The 17,419-nt window shown below is 37.6% G+C and overlaps 1 protein-coding gene across 3 annotated transcripts; it reads left to right on the top strand.

The window, feature by feature from the left end:
* The first annotated feature begins 32 nt into the window (after window positions 1-32).
* GNGT1 (G protein subunit gamma transducin 1) lies at window positions 33-17,097 on the top strand. Of its 3 annotated transcripts, none has more exons than XM_079150696.1 (5): window positions 33-182; window positions 7,282-7,593; window positions 10,061-10,349; window positions 13,667-13,769; window positions 16,917-17,097. In XM_079150696.1, the coding sequence occupies exons 4-5, from the start codon at window positions 13,674-13,676 to the stop codon at window positions 17,043-17,045; spliced, it is 225 nt and encodes a 74-aa protein (XP_079006822.1). In that variant the 5' UTR covers window positions 33-182; window positions 7,282-7,593; window positions 10,061-10,349; window positions 13,667-13,673; the 3' UTR covers window positions 17,046-17,097. The 3 variants fall into 3 exon arrangements, with proteins under 3 accessions (XP_079006822.1, XP_079006821.1, XP_079006820.1); XM_079150695.1 differs by having other exon boundaries at window positions 13,664-13,769; XM_079150694.1 differs by having other exon boundaries at window positions 10,061-10,366; window positions 13,664-13,769.
* The last annotated feature ends 322 nt before the right edge of the window (window positions 17,098-17,419 follow it).

Below are 17,419 nucleotides of genomic sequence, written 5' to 3'. Positions count from 1 at the left end.
CTCCCAAACTTTCTCCTGTGGCCAGATGGGGATGCCCCGAGAGTGCCTTGAGGGACATCGGAAAGCTGAAGGGAAATGACCTTCGAGTGATTGCTCAATACTCCAATTTGCAGCATCGAGGAAGCCTTGAATCCACATCTAGAGAGCATGGCGTGCACGTCTGAGAAGGGCTGAGAGAAAGTGTGAGTCACGAGTCACCGGTGTGACCAGAGAGGTACAATGGACTCTGTAGATTAGACTCAAAATTTATGTGTATTTATATCTGTTTTTCAGTTGAATTCTAATATACATTTAAGAAAAGCCTTATCCTGTATCTTAAGTGTTTGAATGTTTTCACGACTGTGTATCCACGACTCCAATCAAGAATTAGAACATTTCCCTCACCCCAGAAAGTTTTCTCATACCTTTCCCAGAGTCAATCCTTCCATCCCCAGGCCAGGAGCAACCACTTCTGATTTCTATCACCATATATTAGTTTTGCCTGTTCTTGAATTTCATAGAAATGGAATCAGAAAGTATGTACCATTCTGCATTACTTTTGCTCAACTATTTTGCACCCATGTAACTGTGTCAACAATTCATTCCTTTTAATCTGATATAAGGATATACCACAAATATCATGTTATTGATTATATACCACGAATGAACTGTTTTTCTAGTTTAGGGCTATGAAGTAAAGTGTGTGGATATGCAATTTTTATTACTCTGAAGAGAATACTTAGAAATATTAGAAACTGTCACAGTTTTCTGAAGTGGTTGCATTGTTTTACATCCCCATCAGACATGAATAAGAGTCAGAGCTATGTTTTTGGAAAGGAGCATGAAAGTCCAGAGAAGTCCTTTTGAAGGATTCTGAGGCATTGACCAGATCAGCCCCTTCCTAGTTATTGCCTAATGTCACTACATCTATTAAAGTTCATTGCTCCTTTGATATATAAACCTGTAACCGGCTTTTTGTTTATGCAAACAAAAAAATCCATATTGAGATGTTAAATGAAATACAGAAGATATTTTTGGAAGGCAGTTTAAAGGTTTCTCTTGAAGAATGTGTCTTCCCTTCCTCCCCTTTCCCTATTGTTTTATTTGACATTCTGTAGTTAATAATTATTCCTGACTTTTCTTGGAGATGCTGGAGGGAGTTGAAAGAAGTTATTTTCCACATTTCTGGAAAACCCTGCAAAGCACAGGACACTTGCTCATAGTGGGTCAGTGGCCTGGATTTTGCACATTATGTCCTTTGTGTCAGTTTTCAACAGCCCTGACATCATACTGTAGAATCATATTCTTAAGAAGACTAACCTGGTCTGGAAATGCTGTCACTTTAGATTACCAGATATCTGTGATTAAGAATGATAGTCAATTGAAGGGCATTTGTTTACAATAAAATAAATAAATAAATAAATAAATAAAAAAGAATGAGTTATTAGAATAAATTCCTAACTACAAACTCTAAAGGAGTGGGGGAAAGGGGGTTTGTATGGTTTCCATGGTGTAATGCTCTCACTATGGTCAATTTGAAGCTCTCACTGCAGGATCAGTGAATACAGAGTCAGGTAGAGATGGATGGAGTCAATTCTCCAGAGCCACCAGAGCATCATCCACTGAGGCAGCCAATTTTGGAAGGACAAGAATCAGATTAGGCCTTCCCAGTACCTTCCAAATACTATTAGAGGAGGTAGATTTTAGCAGACATTTAGCAGTGATCATATTCAGAAGAAAAGTTAACTTCAAACTTACCTGTTCCCATTGCTTGAATATAACAAAACGTATCTCCAAAACAGACATAAATAGGATTCAAAGATTAATACTAGCAGAGTTGTTACTTGGTGTTGACTATTGCCATTTCTTTTCTTTGTTCTCAGCTACTGGACATTTTTTGATCATGTACTGCTCATATTTAAAAAAACAAGTCTTTTGAATCAAGGCAGATATTTTGGGAAATTGCATGTTGTGTTGGAGAAATAGACTTGAGAGTCAGAGGAGACCTGAATTTTATTCCTTGCTCTTTGGAACAAGTTAAACTCTCAGCGTTTCAGTTTTGTTCTCTATTTAAAAAAAAAAAAAAAAGACATAATCACTCTACCACACAGATGTTATGAGGATTAAATGGAAAGTGCCTAAGTATCCAAAGACATTGTTTCAGTCTCTTACACCATGGCATAAAGTCATCCAAATCATTCCCTATCCTAGTTCCCACTGGAAGGCCTGGCACAATTTTAAGATGGCACATTGATTCTAAATTGAACTGGACTTGTGGGACCGAAACCTGTAGCCTCTTCTTGGTGAAGCTCACAGGCCACCCTTCTGCCTGGAAGGGGTTACACCAACCAGTCATCACTTTATGGTAGTTTCTTCTATGAGAATGAGCTTCAGAGTGCCCTCAGGCAGAACAGAATACTCAGTGCACTGTAGGCTATGGTGTGACCTATTGGTTAGGAACGGGAGTAGGACAGAGCAGGCCTCGTGCTTCTTCGAAATAGTGGATGGGCACAGGTTAAGCTCAGTGCTCAGAGAGGCACTTTAGAAACTTAGAGTCCTTTCGTTTTTCTGTGTCAAACAGGTGCATCTTTAATGACTCTGTGGCCACCAGAGGAGGAAGGAGAATTGAACAAGAGGGGTAGTTAGAAGATTGCGATTGTCAGGCCAGGTTAGCACTAAGGAAATTACTCCTTTTAATAGAGGTAGACTTGAGTATTTTTGTGTCCATGAGAAAGACATCTTCTAGTGTAAAAGGGGTCTAAATTCTGGGAATTACTCTACCATCACTGAATTTACACTGAGGACTATCTGGGAGGAGCAAAGTGACTTCCATGACTTTCAGAGGGATGTCATGTCTCCATGTCCTTACACGCATATCTAGACCAAAAGATTGCCACAAGCCTGAGGGGAATATTTCCTTTGTCCAAAGTCAACAGGAAATGCCAGACTGAGAGGGAACCGTGAAAACAGTCATCCAGATTGACTTGTTATTACCATACCAACTGACAGTTACAATGGCCCTGGCTAAAGAGAGAAGCTTGAAATAGTTTAAAATTCGATAAAATTTAAGGTATGGAGTTCTTATATTGTGAATGTCAAATGCTGAAAGAAATTTTAAGTGTGTTCATTTTACAGGGGTATAAACTGAACCAAGAATGACAAAATATCTGGTCATGTTTACTTAATGTGGTTATCAACAGAGTTGAGACCAGAACCCACAGTTCTTGGTTCTCGTTCCTATGATCTTTCTAACACACCAAGGTCTCGGCTCTTCCTACTGTACCAAAACCTTAGAGTAGAATGCCACTAGAATTAAAAAGCATGCACTCACTGTGGAGTGAGTCAGGAGCATCTCCGGACATCAGATTTTGACTCTAATCTCTCTTCCATCTTCTGCCCCCAAACAAATGAATCTGAAGTTCATCTGGATCACACTGGCCCATAGAATTTCCAAGCTTCAGTAAGATCCCCTGTCCTCTGAGATCCCCACAGGTTTCACAGGCCATGAAGAATTTATAGACAGGACTGAAGCAGATGGTTTTTCTCTCTGCAGACACCTTAGGGAGATGTGGCATGTCTGGTATATGAGAATTAATTGAGCGCAGTGATTTGGGGATACATCTTATATAACAGTCATTGAAGGAGTAACGTTGGCAACTCCTTAATAAACACACAGTTCTTGCTGCCTGGTAGTCTAAGCCCTATCAAAATAAAACCTGAAATGAGTCTGGCTGGCACTAAGAGGAATTCACACATCTACTAAGAAAGGTAGTCTCCTCTGAGAGATAAACAGGAGGGTTTTGTTAAAGTTTGGGCAACTCCTTTACTAACTAGGCATATTTCTAGCAGTTGGGCCCAATAAGAAGCGTTGACTCTAATGCGCCCTCTGTCCGACACAGAGTGTATTTGAGAGTATTGTGTAATAAAGGAGCCACACCAAAGGATGGGACAGTCTCTATGAGGAATGTTTGCCTTCCTGTTCTCTCTAGAGATAATGGAAGATACAGTGTACTTCCGGCTGTCATTATTCATTCATTAACCTATTTAAAAAGTAAGTTGATTAAATAATTAAAATGTGCCGGACTCGTGCTACATATTTAGGATACAAAGATAAACACATTAGGGGTTTCATAGCATAGTAGGATAAACAAACAAACTCTATATAACCCAGTTACGATCTAGTGTTTTTATTACAATATTAAAAATATGTTCCAGGGTTTGTGGGCTCACAGAGGAGGACGTGTACATTCAAAATAAATCCAATGCATACAGACATACCTGACACTACCTCTTCTGTGTCCATGGCATGCAGAAACTCATTCTGTAATCAGCTAGGTGCTTTGCTTGGTCATTTTAGGTGCTATGGCTCTCTCAGAACATTGCCTTCTTAGAAGTTCAGAATGATAGAAACCCCTTTTCTCTGTTTCCTGAGTGTGTGTTCCTTCAAATGCCTACTCAGGATGTAGACCACCTTTTCTCTCACTTAATGAGGCAAATTTTTAATTCTTTATGACACCCAGAAAGATGGGACCAATTTTTGACCATTTTATCCAAGACTTTCCACAGCCTCCTGTCTACTCAAAACTGCCACCCAGCTTGTCAAGCTACTGGAGAGTGGCAGATGAAGAATGGGGAAAGAGAAATTTCTCTCTAATTGTGGGAAGCTCAACAGCAGTAGCAATAGTGAGGAACACTATAATGTTTATTGAGAGTTTGCATTGTACCTTGCCTTCCTTAGCTCAGTGTGTCTCCCCAACCATAACCACTTGAGGACAATTCTTCATTCTCCTTACTCTCTGATAAGTTAACCAAAGCTTCAAATAAATATGTGACTTTCCCCACATTACATAGCCAGCACAGGCAGTCTGAGTCCTGATCCCTGGTCTCACTCACTGTATGCACATCCTTTTCTTTTGTATTTCTAAAAGCTGAAGTCAGGCTTATCATAGACAGGCTGAGTATTCCTTATCTCAAATGCTTGAGACAAGAAGTGTTTTGAATTTGGGATTTTGCTTATTTTAGAATTTTGCATACACATAATAAAATATCTTGGGGGTGGGACCCAAGTCTAAACACAGATTCATTTATGTTTAGTATACACCTTATTACATAGCCAGAAGGTAATTATATGTAATATTTTTAGTGCATTTGCATTTTGATTATGATCAATAACAGGTCAGGTATGGAATTTTCCACTTGTGATATCATGTAAATGCTCAAAAAGTTTTGGATTTTAGAGCATTTTGGATTTTGGATTTAGGGATTAGGTTTGCTTAATCTGTATGAAGTGTTCAGGACCCTGGTTCAGTAACTGGACAGCCATATCTCAGATCTCATTTTTAACCAAACATGAGGTTTATAATTCATTCAAGAGAAAACAGACAGCTACAATGCAAATATGTTGCTGTAACGCTCTAAGAGGAACATCTGCCAAAAATTGATAATCAGATTAGAGGATTGAGAGAGCTAATCACAGAAGTCCTCATTTTCAGGGTTATATTTAGCATGAATTAATAGACCTTGACCTTTCAAATGTAGAGACACCTTTTTCTTGCAAAAAGAATTTTCATTTTTATAGGAGAGCCAAAATCTGACATTAGTTATGCATTAATTACTGAAGTACCACATGCCCTTCAATTGTCTATTTGTTCCAGTTTTATGTGGAAAAGCTTTTGTATCTTAAATCAAACAGGAGGAACAAGCTGCCATTCAGGGTACAGGAGGCAGTAGATGCAGTTTGAAAGGGATAGTCATCTCCTTGGACCCTCACCATTACCTTTTTATCTTATTGACTGTTAACTGAGGTAAAACTTAGTTAACTGAGTCTTCTGTATCAGAAGAGAGTTGCATACGCTGGCCTGGACCACACATACCTCCCAGCCAGGGAAGTGTGAGCTGTCCAACTGAATCTCCCGTGTTCCCTATCTTCCTTTCTCTTACAATGGAAGTAATACTCTGGTCAGTCAGAAACCAAACCCACAGCCATTGCTGTGGGTCCTTTCTCTTCTTGCCCTTTCAAGGACTTCATTCTCCTTATTCCTACAAAATCAGCTCCACCCCTCTCTAACCCTTAGGCACTCACCCCAGGCTTTAAGAGTTTCCATTTGTAGTGCTCTCTGATGTATTTTCAACCCAAACTTAAAGTTCCATGACTCTATGGCCCTTTTCCATTCGAGTTGTATTTCACTGCTTGCTTTTTCACCAAACTTAATGAAAATTGTTCTGTCACTACCCACCTCCACTTCTTATCTGCTCTTTCTCCCACTTTCTCTTCTAATTAAACTTCCATATTGGGAAGAGAAAGAACAGGAAATGCCTCTCAAGGACAACCATTAAATTGCCACATACTACAGTACTGCTGAGTACATGTACACCCCTGCAGAGCAGCTGTCACTAAGGTCACTCAAGACCACAATTTCCATCTGCATTTTGTCCAACTTATCACTTGTGACTGGCAATTTCAAATTCTTCCTCATTCCTGAAACGTTTTCCTTTAGTCTTCATGATAACCCATTCTTCTGGTTTTCCCCTCCTGAACTGACTACAGTTTCTCAATTCATCTGTCCCTTTCCTCTGGCTAAACATTAAAAATTGGGATGACTCCAAGGCTCAATCTTGAGAACTCGCCTCTAAATGTACTCTTCTTTTGATGTGATCTTGAAAAACTAGAAGTATCAACTTTACACGCACATACATCTACAAAAACATAAAATTGTGTCTCCTTTGATCTCTTCTCTCCTCTGAATTTAATTAACTTCTCCTTAACATCTCCACTTGATGTCTAGTAGATATCTCCAGCATTATATTTCCTAAGCTGGTCTTGCTTATACATCCCCAATCTTTCTCTTTTCTGATAAATGACACTTATACACTAGAATCTCAAGGCCAAAACTCTTTCAGTACTCTTCACACCTCCATCCTGTCTTCATCAAATCCATTAATGGTCCCATCAGTTCCACTTCCAAGTCGTATTTTTAATCTATGAATATTTTATAGCCATGGCAAGTAACCATTGAAATTTAAATCTGTCAGCTCTTAAGAGACCACTAGTTTAGGTTCTTATGTTAGGTTCTTACTGAAACTCTAATTTCACTTGTTCCCCACTCAACCCCCACACAGCAGTCAGAGTCATTTTTATATATCAGACCACTTCACAATGCCCTACTCTTGCAAAATAAAATCACAGCTCTTCAGTAGTTTCTCATTTTATCCCTCACCATGGTCTACAAGGCTCTTTGTGATCCTATACTGTCTCCCTTCATTCACTCTTATGTGATTTTACTGTGTTTTCTAATCTCCTAGATCAATCAGCTGGCTCCCACCTCAGACCCTGGTGTGAGCCATTCCCTCTGCTGAGCCCTTCTCCCTGAATCAAATTCTCATTGCCTGATCTTCACTGGAGCTGAGGAGACAACAGGAGCTAAGAAAGCTGATTTTGTTTTGCTGTTTCAACCCCAAGGGAATCAGAAGAGTGCTTGATCCTTGGTAATTACTTGGTAAATATTTGCTGAATAACAAATACTGTTAGCTGCTCTCATTGGATCAGCCCAAATAGAAAGACAGAAAGAAAAAATGAGATGATAAAGAAGATACCCGGATATACATGCATTGCATGTGAGTATTCAGCAGAGTGCTGGCAGATGGTAAGGGGGCAAATATAATGAGCTATAGCATCTCATTTAATCCTTAGAACTCAAACTTTTACGGCTCTCCCCTGGACTCTGGCCTGTCCCCCAAACTCAAGACTGCTTATTGAAATGAATGACTAATAGTTGTTTCAAACTTGGTGTTCCCTTTTCAGAGACTTCCTGATCCCAGAAAATAGCAAATGTCTTCTTTGTTGCTCAGGCTGAGAAAAAAAAAAAAATCAGATTTGTTTTTCCCTTTTCACTTTCTTTTTCACTCAGCATTTGATCTGTCAGCATATCCTATTATATTTACTTTAAAAATATATCTAGGATCTTGCCTCCTGTCCCTGAATCCACTCCTAACATTCTGGTTTTACCTGTCATCCTATCTCCCCTCAATTATTGCAGTTGCTTCTCCCTGCCACCCTTGGCCTCTTATGATCTAATCTCCTGTTAGCTGCCAGAATGACCCAGCCAAAATATGCGACAGATAATGTCACCATGTTACTGAAAACCCTCCAATGTTCCCAAGTCACTCAGAACACAGCACATCTTCACAGCAGCCTATAAGAGCCCCATAGGCACTGACTTCATGTACTGCTCTCCCTTGTAATCACTGGGATCCCCAGTTTCATACCTGCCTACTGCTACCCTGCACTTGCTGTGCCCTGGAATGAACATCTCTTAGATACCTGAATAACCCACTCCCTCAGGTCTTCCCTCCAGTACCATTATCTCAGAGAGGCCTCCATAACCACCCTATGTAATTGAAACATTTTTTTTCTTTTTGGCATCAGGGATTGAACCCAGGGGCACTCAACCCCTGAGTCACATCTCAGCTCTTTTTTTTTTTTTTTTTTTTTTGAGTCAGGGTTTCACTATGTTGCTTAGGGCCTCACTAAGTTACTGAGGCTGACCTTGAACTTGCAGTCCTCCTGCCTTTATAGGAGAAACATTTCTAACACTACTGTTCTTACTCTTTTCCTGATTTACATTTCTCCTTAGCAGTTATTCCAATTTAAATGAGGTATGATTTACTTTTGTATATTGTTATTGTTTATCTTCCTCACTAGAATAAGATTTTTTTTGTTTGTTTGCTTGTTTCTTCCCCCTCTCCTACTCCCAACCATCTAGAACTGTATAACTGTGTCTGCCATGTACTAGGTGCTCACTACATATTTGTTGGATGAATGAACAAAATGTTAACTGTTAATCTTTTGTAGTCCTAAGTAGAATATTAGGATGGAAAAGAATAGTATAAAGAAAGTTATATCCATATGATTTCAAAATTAATATAATGGAATTGTTTATGAAGAATTTGTGTCAAACTGAGTGTTTACAAATCAAATATTTGGAATGTGCTGGCAATATTTCTATTTCAACAGGTGATTAATCCTCTGTATAAAACAAAGGACTTTTGAGCAATAACTTGAATGACTTATCTTCAGTCTAGTCCCTTCAGTTGCACACTGAAGTGTAATATGTAAAAACTGGCAGCTTTTGAGCCTTTCTTCAGCTCACTTTAATTCTAAACTAAATTCACAAGAAACTTAATGGAAACTTTGAAAGATACTAAGAGACCCTTAACCCACCCTATATAGTTCTATCCTCCCAAAATGTTCAAAACAAATTTTGAAAAAATAAATCACAAATGCATGGTGCACCAAAGGAAGCCCCTGCCCTTTGTTCGCAGCCAGCAGGACTTGCTTGCATTGCTAAGTGCATCTGCCTTTCTTTTCTATACATGGTCAATGTAAACTGTTTGTAAACAATCAATTTATGAAGTGTATGCATAAAAAATACTATGTGTTTACAGAAGTTGCATCATGAACTATGCTGTTTAGCTTCCATTTCCCAATAAGAAGCTGCCCCCTTGGCAAACCTTTAAATAGATATTACCATTGTTGGCCATATTTGGCTAGTAAGAACTCATCCTGGTATTTAAGACCAAGAAGATTCAAGACAATGTGTGTTTTCTCTCTCTCTTCTGGGGCTCTATGACCATGAATCTCATCTAACCCAGAGCCTGGTTTGTGTAAGAAATATTTCACAGTGGTCCATTTAAAACCATCAATATGGTGCCTGGATTGTAATTAGGGAATTTTTTTAAATCAGCAAATTGTAAAGAATGAAAATGAAAATCTTCATCATGACTGCGCATAATAAAGTGGTCAGATGTTTCTAATGTTTAGAATCACCAAGGACGCAGCAGCTAAGAATACCAACTGACATATATACCGTGCTCACAGTTGCAGTAAGTGATATGATTTTCTGGAAACAATGTAAACAATTTCTGCAGACAATTATTTGTGCACGATCTCTAATTTATTTAGTAAATATTTTCATTATTGTAAAATTCAGTGTATATAACAACCATGAAATACATTTTATGTTTTTATCTAAAACAAAGCTAGGTTCAAGCTTAAATAACTATAATTTTTTTGTCTATGTAGATGTTTGACATGACGTTTGACAGTCATGTTGGATGTGGAAGAGTTCAACTTATGCATCCAGGTTTTGGGAAATGCAAGATATCTGACATCCAGCATTTACACCCACAAAAACCATTAAAAACCACAGTAACCTGACTTATTTTCAAAAATCTCCTGTAGGGGGCAGTATTGCTCCCATTGAGAACTTCTATGAATGGCGTGCAGCTCTGAGATTCTTCCTCCCCCTCCTCTCTGCTTTGCTTTTGGGGAACCCTGGATCCTCTAATGGTAGTGCAAGATGAAAGAAAAGGTAAAAGTAAAGAAAAGGTAAAACATATACTTCTTAATGGGTATTTTTCCCCCCTGGGTAAGCTTATTGGGCTACGGGTCTTCTGGTGGATTGAGCATGGTTAGTAGTTGGATCAGTAATCTTATCTAGCTCCTTTTAAGATTTCCCATGAAGGGAATACAAGGGAAAGGGATAGAATTTAGTCGTGTTTATTGTCAACTCTGAATTTTGTATGTAATTCTGTGGAATTGTGTGAAAACCAGTTCCTCTCCTTTAACATGGTTTGAGAGAAGTGCACTGAAATGGAAAACACCCCAAAACAGAAATCAAATACCTGATGTGGTAAGCTCAACTTACTGCCTGTCATTGGGTGACATCGAACTCTTAAACTCTCTATGCCACCTTTGCCTCATCTGAAAAACACAATAGACAGTAAAGGAGATGACATTATATCTGAATTTGATCCTTTGACTCTAATATAACTGTATATATACATGTATATAACTGTATATAATTGTCTCCATGCAGACAATGTCCACTGTCCGCCCTTGTGCAGCCAGGTGTCTTTGAAGGAAGTGAAAATTGTGCTCTACTCTTTGAGTTTTTTCATACAAGAACTGTGGAATCGAGCTTGGCAAGCTTCCTAGAGTCTTCCTCAAAATGAAATGATCATTTTTTTGAGATCAAATGTTATTAAACATGGCAAATCACAGAATTTTAGAGTTGAGAGATGACTTGTTAATACGATGAAGTTAGACAATTTGCAGGGTTTTTTAAAATATCTAGGTGAATATTATGACAGGTTAGATAACCGTATCACCACTTGCTGATTCTGTTCTGTATACCTGACAATATCCAGAATAGTAGGTAGAAGTGAGGACACAGAAGTTATGAAATGTATGGCCTCTCTACTAACAGTTTATTATTTCAGACTGGGTTTTCTAGAAGCAAAACTTAAGACAGGGATTCTTACCCAGATGGTTTATTGAGGGTAAGCACTCAAGGAAAAATCTCTGAAGCAGTGAGGAAAACTGGATGGGCAGAAATTATACAAGAATTTGATCTCAAAATCAAGTATTATCCGAAATTCTGGAACTCTGGTAATTTCTTAATTACAATCAAGATTTTCAGCCAAGAAGCAAAGGCCAAAGCTGTTAGATTCAGCCAGCCATTTGCTATAAGCTGATCACCCTCAGGAACAGATAGGAACACAGTCTTCCAGGTGTTACCAGGTGAAATTATTCCAGTCAGTCAAGAGACAACTTGCACAGAAGGTCTGCCTATTGTAGTAATACCTGCAGCTGCTAGAGAATGGGTACCTCAACCTGGAAAGATTTTTTTTTTTTTTTTAAGAATAGAATATCTGCAAGATGGGCTTGGTGGCACATACCTCTAATCCCAGCAACTCTGGAGGTGAGGCAAGAGGACTGGAAGTTTGAGGCCAGATTCAGCAACTTAGTGAAAACCTCAGCAACTTAAGGAGATCATGTCTCAAAATAAAATAAATAAATAAAAAGGGATAAGGATGTAGCTCAGTGGTTAAAGTGCCCCTGGGTTCAATGCACAGTACAAAAACAGCAACAACATAGTATTGCTCCTATTTTCAGGTAAACAGAGGCACAGCCAGGTTAGATAATTTGATCAAGTGATCAAGGCCACAGAACTAGCAAGTGAATAACTTGGGTTTTGTTTTTTTTTTTTTTTTTTTTTTTTTTTTTGGCAATCATACAGTAAGGCTTCCTGGAATAGAGAAAAAGAAATCTCCCAGATCTGCTAAGTCAAAAACTCTTTGACTGGGCTCATGTTTTAACAAGAAATGGCCTCTCTTGTTTAGGCATTAGAAATACACTATGATTACTATACACATGGAAATTCTTACACACACTGCAGTGTGAGGTCTGAAAAGTTTTCCAATGTGGAGAAAAGTTGTACAAAGGACAAAATAAGCAGATAAAACTAGCAGAAGTACTTGTGATGTTTTATATATAGCCTGAAATTGGGTGAGAAGGAAGAATAAATTTGAGAATGTCTATTAAATATCAGACAATTATTGCATAGGAAGAAATGATCTTTTTGTTGTCAGATTGTTTCTTAAAGAACAGAATACCAAAAACAAAAGGATACATGAAACACGGGGCTCGGGTGCCCAAAGGGTGCTCTTTTCTATCTTTGCTGGCTTATGCAGACATTTAGCCCCCAAAATATCCTAAACTACTTCTTTCCCAAAGAGGAAAAGGATATTATGAGACTGGGAAGGGAAATAGTATTTCCTTAAAGATTCTGGAAATGAAAACACTGTATCAATACAAGGAAATAAGTTCATTACTGATATATTATTAGCAGAGTATTTTCACGCAGACTATCAATGTCATGATTTCTGAAATGGCATGTGACCTGAATATGTGTACTTTCAAAAAATACTTCCTTATAATAATAAAACTAATGAGACAAAATGGAAAAAGAGAAAACAGAGAAGGAAAAATTTAAGCATGATGCCAGTGAAATTCTTTCCAGACAATTTCATAGGAGTACCAGGCTAGGAAGCATCTTCCCCATTACATGTTGGTTTAGTGGAGGAAAAGAGAGCACAAAGAAGTCAGAAGAGTCTTTTCTTCTTATGTGATGTGCATTGGTAGATCAGACTCCCTGTGTTCCCTTTAACCTGTTACATCTGCCAATCATTGTTACTCAATTCATTGTGACAGCTACATACAAATTCCAGGTATTGTGTGGAGAAACACTTTTAAGTAATACACTGTTTTATTTATGATTAAGATTGTTTAATTTCATTCTGTTGGTTCACATTTCAGTCCATTAATTATAATAAATTTATACTGACACTTTTTAGATACTTCTCTTTTAATACCAGATTAAATACTGTAGCCATTTAGGGGATTAATCAGTAGTCCTCAAAATGACCTCAAACTAAGTTAAATGGCATAAATTATGGAGTGGAGGGTTTTGACACCAGAGTTGAGAGTTGAAAATCCCAAAGTTCACAAAGTGCAAAAGACGGGGAAAGGAGAAACCTTAAGTATGTTGGATTATATGCTAACTAAATGGACCCCTCCTACAAACCTGCTAGCAGGTGTGTGAGTCAAATGCTTGCTTTAATCATATTAGTGAAGATTATAGAGAAGCTTTAAAACCCAAGGCTAGTATGCAGTGCTAGAGTTGTTCGGAGAGAGCTCGCAAGAAATTGACTGTCTTAGGAAATTTAAAATAAAACCAAGAGCAGTTCACTTAGTAAGTTAAGAGCCGAGGGAAGAGCTAAGACTGGATTGAAGGGAGTCCAGCAAAATTCAGGTGTATGAGCTAACACTCTACTTTCACAGCAGGCAAAAGATGCCAGTGATCAATATTGAGGACCTGTCAGAAAAGGACAAATTGAAGATGGAGGTTGACCAACTCAAGAAGGAACTGGCACTGGAAAGGATGCTGGTAAGTTGCTGCTCTCTTTAGAATTTTATTTTAAGCAAGAGATGCTGTGGGAATGCCCAGTTATAAAACATTGACTGTTCTTGCTGTTTTATCTATTACATACCAAAACAGCTCAGTGTACTTAAAAACAAACTATTCATTCAAAAGTTCATTAGAGATTAAGAAAGTAACCAAAATTATGTCTTGATTTAGACTCTAGGTCAAGGGGTTAAAAAACTATTTTCCCTACGTCAAGGCCAGCCCTTCTTTAGCCTGTTTTTTGTATGACCACTAAACTAAAAAAACATTTTTTTAAACTAAATTCACATTTTATTTAGATTGAAGTAAACTGTGCAGAATTGATTTTCTTCACCCAAAGTAACAGCAATATCTTCTATATTATTTCCAGATAAACTGCAAAATATTTATTTTGGTAGGTTTTCCAGGTTTTGCTTATAAATTAAGACGAGGCAGTATAGTCATGGAAAATGAAAACAGACAAGTTGTCCATATCAAGGGCCTCTGATTCTGTCTTGACCAGGAAGCAGAAGTGTTCAACATTTACATGCTAAAGTGAAGGTGTAGGCTTATGAAGATGTAGGCTCAACAAAGGAATGTAAACAGCCACAACCAGATGTGAAGCAACAATGGCAGACTCTCCACTCAAACTGTAACTTGTTCTTTAAGTTCATTTGATAAAGACAAAAAATCTATACTGAAATCTGTTTGGTGAGCTCTGGTTAATTCCCTTAACTGTCCATTACAGATTTTAATACACTTTAAACTTATAGTCAAAGGTCAACAGTAGGCTTCATTGTAACATTTCATAAGATGCATTCTTTTCTTATATCTCCTCAAAATTTATTTCTTCAAAATCAATAATACCTAACATTTTAGAAGAGTTGTTAAAAATAAAAAGAAACAGAAAGAAAAGTAAGAGGGAGGGAGGAGAAAGGAAGGAAGGAAGAGGGGAAGTAAAGAACAGAAAGAGAGAGGAAAGGAGGGAAAGAAAAAAAAGAGAGGAAAATTCAAGACAAAAGACCACATTTTAGTGAAGCATTAAAATGAAACGATGCATTATAGCATTTTGTTTGTACTTTTTAAAATTCTCTTTACATGCAATATTTTGATGTTGTTGACATCTTTAAATTATGACTTCATCCTCTCCAGCACTGTCCTGGGTGGTAATGAATGAGTACATTCTATTCTTCTTTTGCAAATAAAGATGAGTTCTGGCACAAAAACTCGCTGGTTTCTTCCAAAAGCCTCTGAGAACTCTTGGAAATGATTACCAAGAGTTCTCTGCCACTAGAAGGGGCACAAATGGCAAAGTAATTAATTTTCCACCAAACGAATAGTGACTAAAGCTTGGAAAATGCAGATCTGTACTTTAGATTTCTTTGTTTTAAGAAAGTTAGCAGAACTTAAACTCCTCCACAAGTGATAGCAGCGTATCTTATGTTTGTTAAGAATATATCGTTTTATCAGGACAAAGTGAAAAGGGAGTTTGTATTCTTTTCATACCTTGCTCAAAATTCTTAGTCCCAATCAAAATTAGGATTTTAGCTTGTTCTATGCTTATAATCACCTCAAATTCCCCTGTTGCCCTTTCCATACAGGCAACACATGTTTTTCTATAATGATAAAATTGAATCCATAGCCAGCACAAAAGCTTGGAAAACACTCGTTGACTTAAAGTTCTTATCTTTATAATTTGAGGAAAATAAAGTTTTGGTGGTTCCTTTTTTCCATTACTCAACATCTCCCAGCTATTAGAAGTCAAAGTGATTTAATATCAGACTGCAAGAACCTTCTCTCTTTCTCGCTCTAGAGATAAACACACACCTACCACCCCCACATATGCACTCCCCCCATACACGCAAATATCCCCATTTGTCTTAGTCTGTTGAGGCTGCTGGAACAGAATATCATGTACTGGGTGGCTTATAAACAACAGAAATCTTGTCTCACAGTTCTGGAACATGGTAATGCCAAGATCTCCCTAGTTCATACACTGCAATGAATGTCCTGTCTTTTCACTGTCTCCTTTCCTGGGGAAAGGGGCAAGGGAGCTAGCTCTCTGGGTCTCTTATATGAGGACACTAATCCCATTCGTGAGGACTCTGCCTTCATGTTATAATTGCTTCCCTAAGACTCCATCTTCCAATACCTTCACATTGAGGCTCAGGATTTTAACATACAAATCTGGGGAGACACAAACATTCAGTCACATTCATACACATAATATAAATATATGTATGACATAAAGATTTTACTTGAAAAAATCAATTAATTGGTTAATATCTTAAGAAATGGTCACTGACTGCCAAAAATGAAGTACTTCTGCATTACTGTCCTGAAAAACATTAACTGAAAACAAAACAAATTAAGCTAAAAAGCATGAATAAGTGGATCCCATATGTGCATATATATGTATATACCTACTACTACTACTACACATATTTATAATTACATTATAGAACATTGCCTGAACTCTGGTTGAGTCCATTAAAACACTGAAACCTGATTTTTTTTTTTTTTTTTTTTTTTTAACTAAGCCATGATTATGTTGCAGGTGAGATGGGGGCAAACTGATAAACACAAGTGACTCAGTTTAGCACATAATTACTTACTGAGTACTAAGTGCACACTCTGCTCTGGATGCCTGGGATACAGCCAAAGTTCCTGACCCCTCAGAGCTCATGTAGAGCACTGTCATGGCCAAGCCTTGCAGAGTTTAAAGTGAAGTACATATATGTACTTCTGCGCATCCAAGACCTATGATAAGCTGGAATTTAAAATTATTCATTATCTTCCACCTTTACTAGTCACATTTTTGGAATGAGGAAGAAGATTTAATCAATATTCACTTGTGCACCAGGCTGTTTGGATCCCTGGATCTTGTCTCCATTGAGGCTGGAGGCAGGGTCTGCTGGGAATCTTCCCTGGAATGTGGCCAGCTGTGTTTCCTTTGTCTGGAGATATCCAGGCCAGGCTCGGGGCAGCTGGCTCTTCTTCTGTCCTAAAAAGCACATATGCAACTTCAGAAAGCAGAAAAAATCATTCTTAAAAGATACACCATGAAAATTATTGTAATAAATAAACTCTCAAAATCTGCGGTATTCTGTTTTAAACCAAATGAATTTGTCTCTTTCTCTTTCTCTTAAGGTGTCTAAATGTTGTGAAGCAGTAAGGGATTACGTTGAAGAAAGATCTGGGGAAGATCCACTAGTAAAAGGTATCCCAGAGGACAAAAATCCCTTCAAAGAGCTCAAAGGAGGCTGTGTGATTTCATAAAGGAAAAAAACCAAAATCTTTAGAATACCTATAATTGTAAAAACAATGTGAATTTTTCTCATGTATAATTAAACATGCATGTGTTGTTTAAATTTTTAAATGTAAACTTAATAAAAATTGTGATTAATAACATAATTTATGTTTTTCTTAAGATTTTTAGCACAGGGTTTAACATATAATTAACAATAAATATTGATGGATCTTCTTTAAAAAGTTACAATAGTTTTTTAAGGAATCTCTTAGTATTGGAAGTTATCAGCAGAGAGTAAATGTTTTGTTTCTTCACTTCCCTTTCAATACTCATTCTACTTTGAAATGTTATAATTAGACATGTTTTTCTCAACCTTTCTCTTGCTTACAGAATTAGGAAGTCT

Source organism: Sciurus vulgaris, assembly GCF_902686455.1.
Source record: "Sciurus vulgaris genome assembly, chromosome: 8".
Classification (NCBI taxonomy): Eukaryota; Metazoa; Chordata; class Mammalia; order Rodentia; family Sciuridae; genus Sciurus; species Sciurus vulgaris.
The sequence above is the reverse complement of the archived record's forward strand: the minus strand, read 5'-3'. Positions and strand labels throughout refer to the sequence as shown.

What these genes read in the sequence shown, in the direction of transcription:
- GNGT1 (XM_079150694.1), top strand. Translation starts at nt 10,338, where the DNA reads ATGAAAGAAAAGGTAAAAGTAAAGAAAAG. An exon ending in AAGGTAAAAGTAAAGAAAAG is followed by an intron (nt 10,367 to 13,663) that starts GTAAAACATATA and finishes CTACTTTCACAG; the next exon opens with CAGGCAAAAGATGCCAGTGA. An exon ending in TGGCACTGGAAAGGATGCTG is followed by an intron (nt 13,770 to 16,916) that starts GTAAGTTGCTGC and finishes CTTTCTCTTAAG; the next exon opens with GTGTCTAAATGTTGTGAAGC.